Source organism: Platichthys flesus, chromosome 7 (genome assembly GCF_949316205.1).
Source record: "Platichthys flesus chromosome 7, fPlaFle2.1, whole genome shotgun sequence".
NCBI classification, from domain to species: Eukaryota; Metazoa; Chordata; class Actinopteri; order Pleuronectiformes; family Pleuronectidae; genus Platichthys; species Platichthys flesus.
The window spans coordinates 15,727,838-15,747,358 of record NC_084951.1 but is presented as its reverse complement, the minus strand read 5'-3'; the positions used below and the strand labels follow the sequence as shown (position 1 = coordinate 15,747,358).

The window sequence follows — 19,521 nt, the reverse complement described above, 5'->3', positions numbered from 1 at the left end:
CTGCCGTCTTTGTGCTTCTCTACACAAGCTCTCCTCGACAATAACCATGTTTCTCTTTTAAAGTCAACAGTCTGTTGTGCCTTGTAACCACTTTGTGGAAATGTTTGATCAATGCATTCACCCGTACTTGTTCACACAGTGAAATTTAAGTATAATTTAGCCGTTGAGGTCCTTGGCCTCCGCTGTGGGACCTCTGACAAAGACAAAGTTTTCTGGTGTCCCCCCCCCCCCCCCCTTTGGAGAAAGTTCAAACAGGATTAAAAACAAAGAGAAGAAACCCCTGGATGAGCAGACATCTGGTTGACTGGCCTCTTGAATAAAGCCCCATTCTGGGCAGTAAAGCAGGGCCGATCGTAACACGGCTGTGATATATGGAGGCTGTGGAAGGAGGGGGGCCGGAGGGGTATTAACTTTCACAAGGGTGCAAAATCAAAGGGAGTTCCTGTCACCACTGAGGGGGTCTCAGCAACAGGGGTCCCATTCACAGGGAATTCCTCTCCAGTGCCCTCTGTTGCATCTGTTGACTCAATCTTCTCCATTGAGAGAAAGAAAACACTCATTAAAAACCACACGACTGTGAACTTGATTGGAGCAGGCGAGACAAACAGGCCCGTCAATGGGATGAGTATTTGCTCTGAGGTGTGAAAACCTTTGAACAGCCTGTACCATGGTGGGGCTTCTTTCTTTGGGAGGCTTCTTCCTTCACACCAGCAGCACAATGAGCAGTGTTTGCAGCCTGAATGCAGTCAGATCATCATTTAAATAAAATGTTAAATCTTTGAGGAGCTCCGGGGGGCATCCTTGAAATTTCACACATTTACTGGATCAGCTGGTATCAGAGGGTTAAAACATTGACACTCGCTGTCAGTCACAGATCTTTACGGATCAATCAGTCATCGAGATGAGAAGAACATCATTGGAAACAGTGGAGTTATTTAGGCAAGGACAGTGTTTATTAAAATTTACATGCGGCCATGACCCCGATAAAACCGTTAATGATATTTTTTTTACATATTTTACAAAGAACTTTAAACGTTTGCTAATCTGGAGCAATGGTGCTTCACGCAGCTGAGAGGATCTGTAGATCAAACACTTGCATGTCTGCATCTCAAAAGGAAGATATTTAGCTTGAAGTAGACAAATTAGAATTTTTCTTTTCTTTTGGAATAAAAATTTTATTACCAACAGCAACACAGTCAGTTTTTTCCGCTCTGAGCAGAAGTTATATTGTTTTTACAGCAACCTTCCACTGTACTAAGGCAATCGATTATTTTGAACATGGAAATATGGCCAAAATATAATATTTTTGCTCAACATCCTTCACATAGATAAAATATATACAGCATGGATTTATCAACACCAGCAGAAATTGAAAGAAATTGTTAAAGGCATGAAGTCTGTCTTGTTCCAGTGAAATCTGTTTGTGTGGCATCATGAAATGTCCAATGTACACTGAATGCACCGAAAAAAACAGTCTCGATGTCACTGAAAAGAAGGGTTCGAGTTCTCTTTAAAGGTGGCTTGCCTCAAACAGCACACACGTTACTTTCTATGAATTAAAATGGTCTTTACATATATTTGCATGGTTCTACTGGGAGTCCAAAAAGGGGGGTTTGACAAGAGGAGGTGTACAGGGAGCTGGATGCTTACCCTCTATAGTGCAAACCTATGGCAGCAAGTGTGCAAGTCACTGAGTGTTCATCGATGGTTCTTTTAGAATGGTGGAGGTCACTCTCTCTTGATGTTGGCGAGCAGGGGGTCCGTGCTCTGTGCGGGCTGCGCGGACCGGCTCTTCCTGGTCTGGTGCGTCTTCACGTGCTTGGAGAGGTGGTCGCTCCTCATGAACCTCTTGCCGCACTGCTGGCACCCGAAGCGCTTCTCCCCCGTGTGCGTGCGCAGGTGCCGCTGCAGCTCGTCGGACCGGGTGAAGCTCTTCCCGCAGAAGAGCCAGTTGCAGATGAAGGGCCTCTCCCCGGCGTGCCAGCGCAGGTGCGCCTTCAGGTGCGAGGTCTTCTTGTACACCTTGCCACACTCCGGGATGTGGCAGATGTGCAGCCTCTTCTTGCCGAACTCCAGCCCCCCGCCGTTCGCCTGGCAGTTGGGGCATTTGCAGCGTCGGCAGCGGCGCGTCGAGCTCAGCAGCCCCTTGGAGGTGCCCTGGAGGAGAGCGGCGATCTGCGGCTGGTGGCCCAACACCAGCTGTCTGCCCAGGGAGAAGGGGTGGTTGGAAGGGGTGGCGTTGGTTTGGGGCAGGCTCCACCACTGCTGCCCTTCCTCCACGTGTCCCCCAGGCAGGTGGTGCCTGGCGGCGGAGTTCTGGAGGAAGCTGGGGAAGTTTTGTGCCACAGTGTTGTGCTGAGGGTAATAGGGGCCGCTGGCCTGCTGCTGCGAGGACAGGACTTTCACCGGGGACAGTTCGAATGAGTACGATGAGGGAGGTTCAGCGGGAGGAGTGAGAGGCAGCTCATGGTGATGGTGGTGATGGGGGTGATGATGATGATGGTGGTGGCCCAGGCCGGACTGCATGTGTCCGGGGAACTGCACCTTAGGAACTGTGAAGGTCATCTGGTGGGTGCTGAGGGCCGTGCTGGGCGTCATTTCGTTGCTCCAGAGCTGAAACATCCCCGATGCGGAACTGACGGTGCCCTCGTAGGGGAACTGGGAACCTTCTGAGCCCATGGAACCTCCCACCTGCCAGGCCTGGCTACAGGTGGTGGCCAGGAAGGAGAGGGCGTTAGGGGCTCCCTCTGGAGAGGAGCTGGGTGTCCGGTCCTGTGTGGAGATTCAATAACACATAAGATTACATACGCCAATGTTAGGACAACAATATTTAAATCTACATTTACTTTTATTTATCTATAAAGAAAAAAGTCTGTAAATTGGCAATCCAAGCCAAATTAATAATCGATTTAATAAGACTAATACTAACATGAATTACCAAATTATGTTAAAACAGTTCATTACTCAAACAAGTTTAATCATCTCCACAGGCATCAAACATATTCATCCATTACGCACAAGTTGTGGAGACGTGCGCTTCCACCACAAACAAAAGCAGGTTATCAATCAACTATATATTGGTCTGCTATATATAAAAAGAGAGACGGTGGACTGTTAAACAAACCTGTAAGAATGTGTGCAAAAAGTTGTCGGTCCTTTGTATCGTCAGCGCAGCCATCTGTCCTCGCGCTCCTTCTCGACGCACCTGCAACCCAAGTCGCTCCGCGCAAACTCTCAACTACAGATCACAGCGCACCACAGAGGGAAGATGCTCACATTCGGGTCTTCCAGCACTTTATTTTGAAGAGTAGATTGGAAAATCCAGTGTCCTTCAAACGCCCGTCGGTCCACTGTGGGTCATTTTTTTTTTTTAAGCAGATCCAGAACAGTTGCTAAGTTAAGAGAGGAAGAGAGGCGCGCAATAAATCCTCGCGATCATCTCACAGGCGCCCGAGCTGCATCTTGTCTTTATAGAGAGAAAAGATCCTCTCAACGGGGTCTCCAGTATGATGCAGGAGAGCCAGTCAATAGAGAGATGTGACGGAGGGAGGAGGGAGAGGAGGAGGAGGGGGAGGAGGGGGAGGAGGGGGAGGAGGGGGAGGAGGGGGAGGAGGAGGGGGATAGGTGAAGGGGTGGGCTACTCATAATTTCACTCAATTTCAACCAAATGCTGACCCCCAAAACATGGTTCCTCCTCCTACTGTTTCGGAAAAGAGAAAGGAGTCAAATGCAAAGAGTCCTGTCAAATGTGGACTTTTCACTGCATCATGTCTGTTTTCACATCTCTGGAGGTTGTTTTTTTGGGGTGTGCCACTTCTTTCATTTTTAAATAAGGTCACACACGCACACACACTCTCTCTCACACATGCACAAACACACACACACACACACACGAAATTTGCATGGAGTTAACATTTAGTCTTTCAGCAACTTGCACAATAACAAAGTGCTTCGTCTGTTAAAATATCTAAGATTTTTATAGCCGGCTTAGTCAAAAATACTCTGAACACAATGGGGCTATTTGCATACGGCTTCGACTCCACTGTGGGGACTCAAGTAAAGATAGTAAATAAATAGATTTTTTATTCGTGGCAACAAATAAACACAATCAGTGCCGTGTGTAACATGAAAAGACGGACAATGTATGATCCCATCCAACAAATAACAAAACAAACATCTATAGTGTTTCGATATAATATTTCACAGGTTAATTTATAAATAAATTCCCAAACATCAAAGCCACATGCTGAAAATGTACATCAAAGGAATCGATGACAAGACAAAGAGTAGAGTGTTAAGATTTTATTAAATTGCTGGAAACACTGAGCACAAAATTAAATTGTGAGTTTTATAATAATAAGATGCATTACCACGCTTAATTCTGCTTGATTGAGATAAGACATGCACTTTCAAACCTTTCACCTTGTGCTTTTCGGTTGAGATGTCACAGGAGGTGGTTTCGAGTTTATTTAATTTACTGTTTGATGACATGATGACACACACACACACTCATTGTGTCTTGACGCAGCAGCAGGCAGCTCACTGGCCTCTGAAGACAGCCAGGGTATTTTCCCTCACAAAGCTAATTGATAAAACTCAATCAAAGCCGCGGACTTCTCACCAGTAGGTGACATGTCAAATAGGTCGCCCTGTGTGACTCTCTCGCATTTCGGAGTTCAAGTAGAGGCCACCTCAGATGTGCTCCATTACATGCAGATTGAGGCTTAATCTCATTCTGGAAGTCTGTTCACCATTACAATGTTGGGAGTTTAAAGCCAGGCTGGGAACCCGTTTCTCATGTAAATTCCTGGTTCCTCACTTATCTGCTTCTCCTTGTTTCACAGACTGTGATCCTTAAATAAACACACTCCGAGGAGTAGCCGGCTATAATTGGAAATAACTGCACAAGATCTACACTTATACATTAATTAAACAGACATGTAAAGTTCCCTTTATTCCACTTCAGTTATTGACAGCTTGTAAACACCAGTGAAAGACAATAAAGATAATCACTAACCTGTGCCATTTGGGTCGGGCCTTTTTGAAGTTATTGGTCCGACAGCCGAGCAGACTGAGTGCAACCCCACGTTATGTCCTTGACAGAGAGGCCCCCCCGCCTGAAACAAAAGGTTTCTCAGACTCACGATGACTTACAGACTTCAGCTGCAGCGTGTTTTATCAATCACACAGATTGTGTTGATTTGAGGACGGGGGAAACCCTGGAAACTCTGAAAAACTGTGTGTTCTAAATAATGATGCTATTCCTTTTATGAAACAATTCGCAGGATGTTAGACCAGATTAACATTTAACCAAGACAACCTGGCGGATAAATCATTTTTAATGAAACACTCCAGGTGTGTTCCATCTCCTCTGGCTAAAGAGGATTTCAGCAAGTTCTGCAGATCAATACTGCAGCGATGGTATGAAAAGAAATGAATGAAAACGCACTGATGCATTAATGATACAAATTTTCCCGAGCGGATCTCAACAAACACGGTGCAGCTCCTGCAGCTTTGACAAAACTGAAAACCCTAATTCCAAATTAAAGTGAACATGGGATGAGATAATAAGGAAACAGCAGTGAACGGCAAAGAGCAGGGAGGACATGGAAACGGTGAGTGCATCTTGCAGTGCAGAGTTATACCACGTCTCTGGTTTATTACGGAGCAGAAGTTGTTAATTACCCTGATTCTTATTTCCTGTCCCCCTCTCCCCCACACCACCCCACCCCCACTGTACTGCTTCCCAGATGAGTGGCTTTGAAGTGCAAAGTACCCTCTCCTCACTTTGAACTGTGAAAACAATGCTCATGTGGTGGTGCTTACCTTCCCCATGTTACCTCATTTAAATAGACCTGGATACGGCTTCCACAGTTTTCAAGGGAAAACTCGTTTCCAGAGAAAGAGGTCCCTGTGTTCATTAAACAGCTGGTGAGACTGCTGGTAATCAGGTCTGCTCCGTCATACACAGCATCGCCGCGCTACCACTTCAAAAACTGACACAGACTCTTAGAAAAAATACCAAATTCACAGCGTTCTAATGCATGTTTCCAAACAGACACAAAAGAAATCAGAGAAAAAAAAGGGTTTTAAAGGTCCACTGGGCGTCTTTCTGAGAGTTGAATGTGTGTTTTTTAGTTCCTTTAGTAGATTGGAGACAACAAAAGCCGTTGTTTTTGTTGCAGGCATAATCTTAAACTCGGTGCGTAGAATATGCAAGTGGCCATTCAAGCTGTGTTTTTTTTATCATGCCTGGGGGCCAGTTTAAAAGCCTCAGATCACTAAATTGTCCCAGCTGTCTTGACCATCTGCACTCGGAAAAGGGCAGCCGTAAGTGGAGAGCGGCCTTTGTACTGGTGGCCATGTCAAAAAGCCAATTTTATAGCGCCGCGCCACCTCAATGGCCCTCATGTGACAAATGTGGCCCTAATGGATGAGAGCGGCAGCATGTAAAAGCCGGCTGCTAACTGTAGTGCTCCACTCTTTAACCATTCAGCGAGCCAAGACAGGACAAGATGGGCCGTAATTACCATGACACTCGGCTTCATTGGGATGAGCGGCGGCGGCAACAGCTGGACTTTTCAGGGCGACAATTTGATGTACCTCCATCGGGAGTCTCTTTCCTGTCTCCTATTGAGTGTTGACAGACAGAGGGACGAGCAAAGATTGATGTTTTTTACGTTAGTTAGAGGAATATTTCTGCCTCACCTCTGCGGCCTGGAGGATTTCTTCTTCAGTTAATCAGTTGTGTCACTTGATCTCTGCAGGTTCATGTCCTCGTCCGACAGTTGAGACTTCGGAGCCTGAAAACTGAAAAGCTCAGTTTTTTCTTGTCAGGTGGCTGCAATTGGTCCTTTTAATAAAACTCCTGTCTCGTCTGACCTCAGTTTTTTCTGCCCTCGACAATCTTCCTGCATAAATTGTCTCAAGACGATGATGGATAAATAATGGGAATTATTTAGCTGAAAATGAAAAGATATATACATTCTGAATTAAGATAGATAGATAGATAGATAGATAGATAGATAGATAGATAGATAGATAGATAGATAGATAGATAGATAGATAGATAGAAAGATAGATAGATAGATAGATAGATGGATACTTTATTAATCCCGTGGGAAATTCAGATCATCCAGTAGCTTATACACTTATACACCTCACCGATATATACATATATATATAAAAACAAAATATATATAAACAAATTAGAATATGTAAGTGGTAGAGACTGTGCATGGGGCTAGTATAACCAGTGATACCTCAGACCTTTAAATAAGGTACTTTAAACTTCATTTTATATTTTAATTAAAATGTTACACTGCAGCTGTCATCACAAATCGGGATATCATTTAAGATTGTATCACTCAGGCGTCTTTATTTACCCGTTTAGTTACGTTGTAAATTCAAACACTCTAAATCAAATTCAAATGAAAACATGAATCAGAGAATTGTGAGACTTTTGCGCCGCTATTCAAACTACCTTGCTTCCGCAGCAGGATTCTGTGTTGTGAGTCCCACCCCTTTACCACAGTTTGCATCTCTGGGTGCGCGAGGAAGCAGTAAAACCATAATAATAACTCCCTCGTCTCTTGTCCATTAGCATGTATGAAAACCCCAAAATCTCCAGTCCTGGGCAGACGCAGGCAGACAGCACGCAGCTCCACTTGTCAAAGAAAACTTTTATCAATACCAAGAGCACTTGAAGTTTGTTTGCATTTTGTTTTCCGGCACTCTTAACAACTTCAGAAGTCAGATCACAGGAGTATCTGATCAAAGCGCTTCGTGGTTAGTTCTGGAAACACAGGAGTGCTACACCACGCTTTGATACTCCACATCAATATTTCAATTCAACAATCACTTGACATGCACCCATACTCCCAGAGACGAAAGACGAAAGGGGATCGAGAGAGAAAGAGAGCGATAGCAGAGAGAGAGGGAGAGGGATCCGGGGAAGATGGAGGGGGTTTGGGAAGTACATATAAAAGAAATGGATTGAAGAAATCGCTGCCTTCTTCACCTTTGTGGCTACGTTATATAAAATGAACTGGATTGCCCTTTACATTACTGATGTAATCTGCTAAAATATGACAGCACAAGTCGACACGTTTCATCCTGCAGCACATTTCAGACAACACGCAGCAAAATGCTAAGTTCCCTGGTAAATCCGAGTCACAAAAATGAAAATTAACCCAAAAATCTGACATTAGCTTTTCTTCCTTAACAGACCCAAGATCAAGTTCGCTAACTTCACTTCGGCACCGGCAACGACGCTGAAACACTTGTCACACAGACTGGAAATCTGAGCAGAGGATATGTTTCATGTCTTATCAAAGCAAAGTAGTACAGGAACTCTGCAGTGATAAAGATGAATGCGGTCCATCTGCCAAATGTCACTTTCATGGTGCTTCATAATCATTTCATCATCTCGACAGGATACGACACGCTTTGAAGGTTTCGGCCTATCAAATATTAGGCGTTTGATCTGAAAAGAGACTCGTGGCAAAGGTGCACAAGGAGACGTGTAGTCAATCAAGAGATAATCAGTGACAACCACCGGCAGAGACTGGAGTTATGCTTCTGTAAATGTGAGTCATTTGCACTGATGTAAAAGTGTAATTAAACATTTTGGAGAGAGTGAGATGAGATGATGGATACTGTAGGCTGGACGTAGGAGCTGGTGAGCTTAGGGGGAAACAGCCTGGCCTTGTCCAGAGGAAACAAATTCTGCAATAAGATTTCGATTATTACCTCTGCCAAGGAGCTTTTTGTCTGTTATGAGCAATATACAACGTAAAATCTAATGGATGGATTACCAACCATGTGGTAGGGATCAGGGACGAGACCATAACATTTTGTTGAGGATCATGGGAAGGGATCCAGGATTTCTTTTTCACTTTCTTTGACAATGTGAGATTGTTTCTTTTCAACGTTTTGCCAGATTTCCCTGGGAATAATGCACAGATCTTGATGTAAAGAATCCGAACAGGCCTAATATCAGGGAACTGATACCTACACAGCCTCTTATGCACTGGTCAAAAAAAACAAACACTAACACCTGCTAACATCTGGCCTCTGATATTCACTCCCAGGTCAAAGGACTCTGCAGACAAACGTTTTAATTGGCTCCGGCTTTAGTAAGCAGTGATGGAAACATGTCAGCCAGGTGAATGTGGTAATAAAGCAAGACGGCAAGGTGAGAGAGCCGGAGGTGGGTTCCTGAGTTCTTGATGTCAAGCAGTTTGAACATGGAAAAAAGTATATCTGCAAACTCCTCTACAGGAAATGGGAAAGGAGGCAATTGCCTATTATCTTTGTTGGATTAGACATGTGAAAAAAACTAACAACTATACCGGCTAATTTTAGCTTAAAATAGATACTAAATGTGTTAAATTTGTAATATCTTACGTGCACAGACATGAACGTGGTGACTTAGTGCATTTAGACTTAACCACAAAAACAGATTTAGTCTAGTTTGTTATCATAAGGTAAACATCTGTTGTTGTACATACTGAATATATATATGACCAAACAGACCTCAACCATTTATACATTTCTATTTCTTTTTAACTCATCCTGCATTTAGATCGTAAATATTTTTAAAATATTTTCATAATTATAAACATGACTTAATCGAAAACATAATTTATAAAACTGAGTTTTTTTAAGTCAGTCAAAATCCTTCTATCTGTCATAATAGCAGATGAAATTGATTATGACTTCTGTTTGATCAAATCCACCGGCAGCGTGTTTGTCAACTGTCTGACATCCCGAGTTTCCTGTTGGTGCTCTAAGTATCCACTGTTGGACCCTTTCTGAGCACAGTACATTTATGTTGATTCAGTTTCAACCAACACAACATGTAAAATTAATGATAACTAATTTCACAGGAAAAGAATGGATTGTTTATTCATAGGGTTTGCTGTGTAAATTCCCTAAAACGATGAATTCCCCTACAAACGCCTGTCTTTGCAGCGCCACATAAAATGAATAATAAAAAAGCCAACGCGGAGACAAAAGGAAAAAACAGAAACAATGGGATTATCAATCATAAAGCGTCTCCAAACGTGTTTAGACAAAGATGAGCAAAGGTAAATAATTAGCTCCAACACTTGACAGGATCACTTACAGCCATCAAGCTAATGGGTATTGCAGGCAGGGACCCGCGCCAAGTGATCTTATAGCTTTGTTCAGTGGCTGTGGGAGATGTGAGCACCTGTCACAGAGATGCTGGCGTCTGATCTAAAGCACTGTACTCAGGTGGGACTGACTCCAGTAGGAGATGGGAATAAAATAACACATTATTAAAAAAAAAATATGCATAAACCCCATGGTTTGATCGTATTTTACCTCCAATTTGAAAATTACCTAAATACTATTCTGCAGAGTGATTTTCTCTTGCAGAGGGCCCTACAGTAGCATCAGACCGAAAATGTCATCCATCCCGTTTCATTAATATTACCCAAGAAGCCAAAACGTGCCATCTGGGAAGCGGGACTCACATCAGCACGGTAACCAGATCTTAAGGCGATGGGCTGGAGCTGGAACCTGACATTGCAAAGCAGCAGCAGAGATACAAGGGCTACACGTGCAGAGCAGTGCCGCGCAGCCAGAGCAGTAGAATCTTTTTTTTTTGGGGTTGTTGTAAATGTGCGCCTGTGATGCCACTATATGTTAAGCCCCTCAGTCAGCTCAGCCGGCGTAATGTGAGGGGAAGTGTCACCCTGTCACCACCGTGCCAGGGATCAGCCGGCTGTTTGTGTGTACCGCAAATCAGGCCCCGGCTTCGAGGAGGAGGGGAGAAAATGACACAGAGGCTCTTTCATCTAATCCTGGTTGGTGTAATTTGCACCTCAGTAAGTTTAATTGATGACTACTGATCAAATGCTTGCCTTTGAAAATAAAATCTTTGGGATTGTTATTTTCCCCTTCAACCTGCAAAAAGAATTCTTAATGCACCCGATGAGAGGTCTCTGAGTGACGGATCACTTTTTGAGAGGTTCAACCTTGGTACAGTGGTACAGTGTACTGAACTCATGCCAATATAGTGTTTATTTCCTTTTATTCACTGTATTAACTTTGCGACAAACTTCATTAGGCAAACTTGGATGGAGTAGACTTTTCTTTCTCTCCATGGCGGATCAGCAGCAGCAGCAGCAGCAGCAGCATATGCACCTGGGTTGTGTGTGTGTGTGTGTGTGTGTGTGTTTCTACTTCCTCCAGAGATCCAACCTGAGCATCACTGTCATTCAGACAAATGGATAGTGACAGGCCAAGCTTATCAGTGTCAATGTTCGGCTCCTCTCCGGGACTTTGATTCCGCACTTTTCCCACAGCTGAACAGAAGGCTGTGCTTTGCAAAACAAACCAACAAACAGGGAACCTGAAGAGTGTGATGAAAGAGTAAACAACACGGCCCGGCATCATGCCCCACAACCATGACACTTCCTAAGTAGGTTACCACAGAGGGTAACCCAATTTAACACGTGTGCCTGAGCGCAGCACGCTGAGAACTTCAGGAAGTTGAGGGCGCTCCGGCGTGGAGGGCCGATGAAGATTGATCCGGTTCAGGACCGTGGCCTTTACCAAAAAAAAATCAAGTGGCCCGACCGCTAATGCCCATGCACATGTACAAAGCAGTTCATTATCAAGAAAAATTATAGGCAGTCAATCTATTGATGTTGCCTGACTAATTGTAAGGCAGGGGGATTCAAAAGCAGATGTTGCATTTCAAAGCAGTTGTGAGCAAGGAGACAGGTTATGATTTATGCTAAAATGTGTGGCTTCAAAGCATCCAACGCGGCTTCTAAACAAATTGAACAAGTCAAGCGCTATTCACCCAGGACCAGGAGGGAGCCCGGCGCTTGTAGATCAGAGGCGCACGGCTGCCGCTTGTAATATCACTCAGTGGAGGAGGGGTCCCACGGGGGGGGGGGGGGGGGGGGGGGGGGGGGGGGGAGCCGCGCAGAGAGGCTAACGCCGAGCACCGCGCACACAGAAAGGAATTATGTACGAATGCAGCTGCAACACCTGTGCAGAGGCTGCCCCTCCCACCCCCGTCCCCATCCCTCCCTCTGCTACGCTCCTGGAGCGGCATCCACGCAGGGGGAGTGGAGAGGGGTGGGCAGCACCTTGAGACTTGACATCCTTCCCGTGGATGGCACTATTATTTGGGAGGAGATGGGAGAGATGGTGGGAGATTCTGGGCCGGTGTCAACACACTGATGCAATTTTAGTAAACAAGGATACTTGCACGGGCTGATTGGTGGATGGGAGGGAGGCTTTAAAATGTGCTCATCACTGCTGTGTTCTGAATGAGGCAGGCCACGCGAAATGTTTACTGATGGTTATTGACTTGACTGATGTGAGACCTTTCGGTAACATCACAGGCCCGACCCTGCAGATTTGCAGAAATAGAAATAAGGTGATTCAGGATGTGCGAATGAAGGGTTGTCTGCAAAAATATATTGGATGAAATAAAAATAGAGATATATAAACTAAACTACATACTAATGTATTTCTTAATGATACACACTTCACAAATAAAAGACAAGATTGGCGTATTATCCACATTGAAGAAGCCTCATAGCTCCTTGTGGACATTAGCATACATGTAAAAAGACAGACTACACAGACTTCTCTCATTTTTCCGTCTGTTTTCCTCTATTTGATGCAGCCTAAATTGGGACAGGAGAAACGAATTGCTAAATTTTTAATTAACTTCATAACATCTGCACTTGTGCTTTGAGAGAGCAGCGAGATTTCCTTTTAACCTATTCCAGCACATTTGCACACCAAGGTAAATCTTGATGCTGGCACTCTTACAGAAAGGAAGAGGGGGGAAAAAAATCAAAAATGGAAATGAACTCTCACTTGTGTGTGCAGATCAAAGAGGTAGAATTATTCAACTTTTTTTGCCATTGCTTGATCTTCAAAAAAGACGAGAGGAAAAGTAGGGGAGATAGACGGATGAATCCGTTGGAGTGTTCTTCGTTGTTTTTCTATGGGCTTTCTTTTTCTTATCAACTGTATTTACACCATGTTTTTAATGTCTTCCTTCTGGGCAGCTCCACTGTGCAGATAGAAAAGATTCATGCTCAAGGTTGTTTTACTCCAAAGCATACGTTAAAAAACAAAACTGGTACCTTTCCTCTTTCTCAAGTAAAAGTGATTTAAATACCTGAAAACGCACTTTAAGGTAAATTAATAAAAATGTAAATATTAGTGTAGTTTCTAATAACTGAAGTATATTATTTTTGTTGCCCTGCTTATGGGAGCCCAGAGTATTACGTGAAATGGACTTCTCTCTTTCACCAGCATAGCAGCATATCTGGTAAAGTGTAATATAAATGCAATAAATGCAGATGTTTTGCACATTTTAGTTGGTCACAGCTACATCCTGTATCCTCACTCAGTTCATAATCCCCAATGACAAATTACTACATAATATTTGTGAAATATCTGAATTTCCCTGCATTGGTCTCTCTTAATATGTCTGTAATCATATATGAGTATGTGTATGGGGGTATAGCTCAGTGGTAGAGCATTTGACTGCAGATCAAGAGGTCTCTGGTTCAATTCCGGATGCCCCCTTAACTTATGAAGCTGTTAAATATTTATTTGGAGAGGTGGTGGTCTAGTGGCAGAAACTTGGACTATGGGCAAAGAAGGTCTCTGGTTCGACTGTGGATTGATCTGTCCAAAAATCCAAGAGTCTCCCTACCCTGTCTAGTGCCCCTGAGCAAGGCACCTTACTCCCCCAACATCTGCTCACCGAGCGCCGTACATGGTCGCTCACTGCTCTGTGTGTCCTGCACCAGATGGGTTTAAAAGCAGAGGTTAAATTTCCCTACCTGCATGAGTGTGCCTTTGCATGTCTGGGACTCATAAATGCATCTTAATCTTAATCTCTTAATTTACACAAAGTTATGTCAAATAATATTTATTCAAAATGTGACCTTGTGCAAATAGTTTTCCCGTCTCATCTCTGCTGTGAAATGAAAACTGTGCACATGTGCATCTTGTAACAGATTGAGAGAGAATCAATCCACTCGCTTCAACATTATCTTCCCACCAGTATTACAATTTCACCTGATCTTCTACCTCCTGCTCCAGTGAAGTACCTTACAGTTCATTACCGACCCACTAGAGAGGGCTGTAGTGGAGGCCACACAGTTCACCATAACACACACTGACTGACTGTTCCAGGACAGAGCAGGATCACAACTGCAACACTTCACAGAATAGAATATAACAACTATTTACAGGTTCACATAGAGATTGTTGGAGAAGAGGGGACTGATCCATTTTTTTTGCCTTATGTTGACTCTGTTATATGGCCTCAGCTCTACTGTTACAGTCTCTCCTGTCAGGTCGGAAGCCTGTGAAATTGGAGCAGGGAGCGAGTCCACCAACTCCCCCCACCCTGGTTATAGGCACCTGCAGGGGCAGCCCTGACTGATGTGGGTGATATCACAGCACACACCAAAGCTCCTTCAACAAATCTCCCTTTGATACCGTGCACACAATGATGTCTCTATAGGACACCCCCTCACGTCTAGTGTGTGTGTGTGTGTGTGTGTGTGTGAGTGAGTGTGTGAGTGTGTGTCAGCAGAAAAAGAAAAAGGCCGTTGGAAAAAAAAAGTTTAATGAGACAAAGCTCATTCTGGATCAAAAGAAAAATAAAAAAAACTTTGTTTCATTTGCTATACCATACTTCTCCACAAGAGGACGCTGCTCCCACATCGTATCTGCTCCATTTCTGTTACCTAGTCACTCATCATGTGTCTTATTCCTGTTTTGCAAAGCTGGTGAACTTTATTTTGCATAAATGATAACTTTGTGAAACATTATGCAACAGTAACAAGAGTTGAAACAGTTGGTCAAACTCTATTTCAAGGACATTAACTGATTTGTGCCTCCTCAGCTCCTAATCTCATGTCATGATATAAACTGGCACATTAGTTGCAGATTTTTACCTTTAATGTGATGGATCTTGATTTTTCTCAGACAACAAGTCATCAAAAAAATAAACAAACAAACAACACAAAGGCTTAGTTTGTTATTTTGTTACCAAAACTGACACCTTTGGTTGTCATGTTTCTCACATTCTAAAACCGTTTATATGCAAATGTGAAAAGCTACACAGGTAAAAACTGATTTGAAATTTTTTTGATTTGAACAAAAGGTTTTGAGAAACAAAGCTCCCATGACAAAATACCGCCCCTCTCTTCAAAAGCCATCTATAACATAAAAATAAAAGCATAAGATATAAATACCAACTGTAACAAAGCAGAAGAGAAGTGAAATCGATTAAATTGAGTTAAGACAACTGGTGGAATATACATATGAAAACCAAACAAAAAATATCCAAAATGTGTCTATCTCTAGAATAACACAACTAAAGCTTTGAAAATGTTTCTCTTTTTCAACACAAATTTAAATTTTCTTGAATATTGTCAGTTGGAACAAGCTCAACAATCTTGTGTCGTGTTGGACTGACCTGACACCCCATGACTTAAAGCATATAATTTAATATCCAATAAAGAAGGCACAAAAACTTTGATGCATTTAACATCGGTCTGTTTTCCCCCTTTCCTTGTGAGATGTGACAGGTTTGGTTTCATTGGCTTGAATTGTTACAATTTGCTGCTATTTAAATTCTGTTTGTGCAAAGTAATACAATTTTCTTGATTTACACAACTGTGTGTTGTCAAAGTCAACTTTATTAATAACCTGTAAATAATACTTTGACCTCCACAGATTAACTTTTCTCAACAGGTCTGTGTGGTCCAGTTGTTTATAATTTCTCTTTAAATGTCCAGAAAATATGTGGTGCTTTGATGCATCTATCGGTGTTTGGAGAACTCTTTACTTCTATTGACATGTGTAACAAAAAAAGAAGAGAAAATAAATCAGGGAGAGTCTCATCCCAACCAGCGAGGTGGGGGGAGCCCCCAGGCCCTTGGCTTTGTCTGCCTGCTGAGTGGGGCCATCAGATAACAGTCGGGACAATGGCGCTCCATTCGGAGGGCTCTCTTAAATGAGCAGGAAGCGGCGGTGAGCGCCTAGTGGAGGCTTCTGGTGGACTCCCTGGGGTCCGCTCAGCCCTGACGGAGCACGCCACTACTGAATGGCTGGAGAGCATGAGAGGAAATGAGAAGCTGGTGGCCACCCAGCCGGAGCCACGGGTGGCCTTTGATGCTGAATAAGTACGGGTGGGAGCAAGGGAAAGGTGATGGAGAGGCGAGCTGAGAGAGGGGAGAGGAGAGGAGAGGAGAGGACAGAAGAGGAGAGGTGAGGACAGAAGAGGAGAGGAGAGGAGGGGAGAGGAGAGAAGAGGAGAGAAGGGTGAGGAAAGAGGGGAGAAAATAAAAAAAATAAAAGCATCTAGAGATGACATCATAATATACTGAAGCTGATCTGGGCCCAGCTCAGGTGTTTGCGTCTCAAAACAAAGGTGTACATAACAAAAATCTGCTAAATCTCAGGAATTGTGAGAGGACGCGTCAGCACAGTCCCTCGGGAGCCTGTGTGTGCATGAGGGATGGCACATCGTGGCAGGAAGACCGCCTGGCAGCGGCTGCCAATACAGCTCTGGGTCCACGTCTCCCTGCCCTCCACCCTGGTGCTTACAGCCGGGTACGTGCTGCAGAGGGCGTCTGGTGATGCAGAAGCTCTGTGAACACTTCCACAGAACTCACAGGCTGACGTCAGGGTGACTCACTGGCAGGGGTTACATAAGAAACTGTGAATGCATGCGATCCCTACTGCAGTTGAGCACGCTCCCCTACTGTGATCAGCCTCTCAATACTGCACTGGGAGACTATGTTAAAAGATTACAACTAGAAATGAATCATATTTTCCAATGTGTTGGCAATTTTGGACATCTCATCAAAAATCCCATGTTTCTCACATTTTTGTTTAATTAAGGGGTTTACAAGTTCTCTGCAGGAAAACTCTGGTTGAGTAACACATGCTCAAACAATAAGACTCTCTTATGCACGTCTTGTATAGCAGAGTAAGACGCTTTTAAATAGATATCAAGTTGTGTGCAAGCAAACTATATCATTCAGGGAGAATTTCAAATTATTCGGATCCGTTCACCTGCACTCAGCGAGGCAAGTGAAACCTCAACATGTTTTCAAACAAACAACAGTGGCCGATTTTTTTTTTTGCGTGTGAGAACGGCGTTTGAATTTTCGTGTAATCCTTTCCCCCTAACAAACTTAAAGAAACCATAACCTGTTTGAAGGAAATCTACAGTTTGCTTATTGAGTCCCATTGAGACGGGTGGTGCTGTAAGCAGCTGGAAGAACATGGTGCACTGTGAGTTTTGTGCCAGGGACCGGTTGAGCTGAGCCTGATACTCTGAGACACTCCAATATTTTTGTGCACTATGTGGGCCTATCACTGCCTGTGGAGAAAATGTGGCTACTTTTTCATTATCGCATTCATAACCTGCTCATATTCAATCCTCCCTTTTTTTAAAATCCTTTAGAGGTGACTCAGATATTCAGCTTACTGTTGTTCATGGTGACCCCTACTGTCAAGTTTCAACAGATTTTACGGTCGTATATCGGAGAAAATTGGCACTCATAACTTGCACATATGAGCTGGGTTACAGTTGCTAGGCTCTGATTGGACCAACACGTTTTAGGGGAGGGGTCCAGGGAACGGTTGTCCTAAAAATAGAACAGACAGTATGAGCCGTGATTGAGGATTGAGGAGTTCAGTGGATTGAGCACCACATTGAGCACCAGCACTGCTTTGAGCACTTTAAAATAAATTAGAGTAAAACTAGAATCATATCTTTGTGTTTTTGCTTTGGTGGACACAAATCAAACTGCTGAAAACTGTTGAGTCAGCTTTGAATGGACAGTGAGCACAACCCGTCTGCTGTGAACCAAGAGTGAGGTGAGCCTCGCTGCACCGCTGACTCTCGAGGACCCACTTCACCAAGTCTCACGCACAAGGCAAAGTCTCCTAGAGTCACCACGGTGGATCAGCGCAGAATCTCACATTGCTTCAACCCCCAGTGCCGCGGCTGAATATCTGGTTGTCCGAGAGTAGTTTTAAGTCACATGCACTAACTCTCTCTCTCAATGTCAGCAAGGATTGGCTCCGTCTCCCCTTGTGACCTTCAAAAGCATCAGCGGTATGAAGAAGATACATTTATTGGTCCAACACACATAACATACAAATGGGGGGAACTCCGAGGAGTCGAACCAGCGACCACCGTTTGATTCTCTGCCCATAGTCCAACTTTCTGCCACCGCCTCTCCCTAGATGATGGATGGATGGATGGATAGATGGAAGGATGAAATAAGTCAACCCTCCATTTTCACAAGGAGATCTTTTTCTATTTTTAAGCCTATTATTGAATGTGTGCTGAATAGGGAGCTACTTGATATTCTCTGGCCAAATCCACTGATTATAAAACCAATCAAAGTATAAGGGTGTTGCCTGAAGGCTTTGAATGACGAACAAGGGAAATGTTTCACCGTTTGTGTTAAACGCTGTGAACTCTCTACAGCTGAAAGGGAATCTAGTGTTGACAGAAGTATTGGGGTGAAGCAGACAATGTGAATGTGAATGCTTACAATGTGGCTCAAGGCTCTGTCGCCGCCGTGTACTTGAGCTGGACAATGCTTTGGCGTGGGCTAGGAAGGGACACATCCTACGGCCAGACTCTCCAGTCAACACAGGGGCCTATAGGTCAAACTCAGCTCCATTGCATGGTTTAGTAAATATAACTTAGTTATTATCAGTTGTGATAATATAGTAAATAATGCTAAAATGACTCTGAAAGTGCTGTAGAGCTTGAAGGAAGATTTTAATTTGAGTCTGACGAATTAGCATAGGACACGACCAAAAGACCCAATCTTTTGGTCGTGTCAACACATTATTGTTTCTAAACATCTTGGTTTCTGCCCATCCAAACTAAAACCACTAAAACGGGGTTTCCAAACTTTTACCGTTTCAGCGGCTCTACTGTGGACTAGTGTGGATACCCGGCATATCCATTGCAGAGTAATCTAGCATCATAGGTCCCTTACCAGTAACCAGTAACATGTCCACACTTCTTTTAAATGGAAACAGCATCACCTTTGTTGTAGCCTCAATGAGAACATAAAACTTGATTGTGGAGGAATTGTAAGAGGACGCGTCAGCACAGTCCCTCGGGAGCCTGATGGTGCAGGCGTGTGCTGCTTCACCCGCCCAGGAGATGCATGACCCAGATGGTTGATAAATGGCCATGACCAGTGTAGGTGTGGTGAAGGTCAGGAATGAGTGGGAAAATCCACGGCTCACTCGTGCTGGACTAAAGCAGTTAAAAGCACAAGAAGAGAAGAGTTAGCAGAGGAATAAAAAGTTATAGGATGGAAGTATTGTGTGATCATAGTTTTGCCTAAAATAATGGCGCTTGAAAGGCCACTGTAAAGAATGCACTTTTCTGTGCACATCAAACGGCCGAATGACAAATTCCTGGGATGTGCTCGGCTCTTAACCCCAGCAGAA

General features: G+C 43.8%; 1 protein-coding gene and 1 non-coding gene across 2 annotated transcripts; one reads left to right on the top strand and one right to left on the bottom strand.

Moving 5' to 3' along the window:
* Nucleotides 1–1,010: 1,010 nt before the first annotated feature.
* Nucleotides 1,011–3,178, bottom strand: sp5l (Sp5 transcription factor-like). Its single transcript, XM_062392447.1, has 2 exons — nt 3,125–3,178; nt 1,011–2,772 (listed from the first exon to the last, which is right to left on the bottom strand). The coding sequence occupies exons 1-2, from the start codon at nt 3,176–3,178 to the stop codon at nt 1,729–1,731; spliced, it is 1,098 nt and encodes a 365-aa protein (XP_062248431.1). The 3' UTR covers nt 1,011–1,728.
* A 10,343-nt stretch (nt 3,179–13,521) lies between these two features.
* On the top strand, nt 13,522–13,593 carry trnac-gca (transfer RNA cysteine (anticodon GCA)). Its single transcript has one exon. It is a non-coding gene; the product is annotated as a tRNA-Cys (tRNA).
* Nucleotides 13,594–19,521: the final 5,928 nt, after the last annotated feature.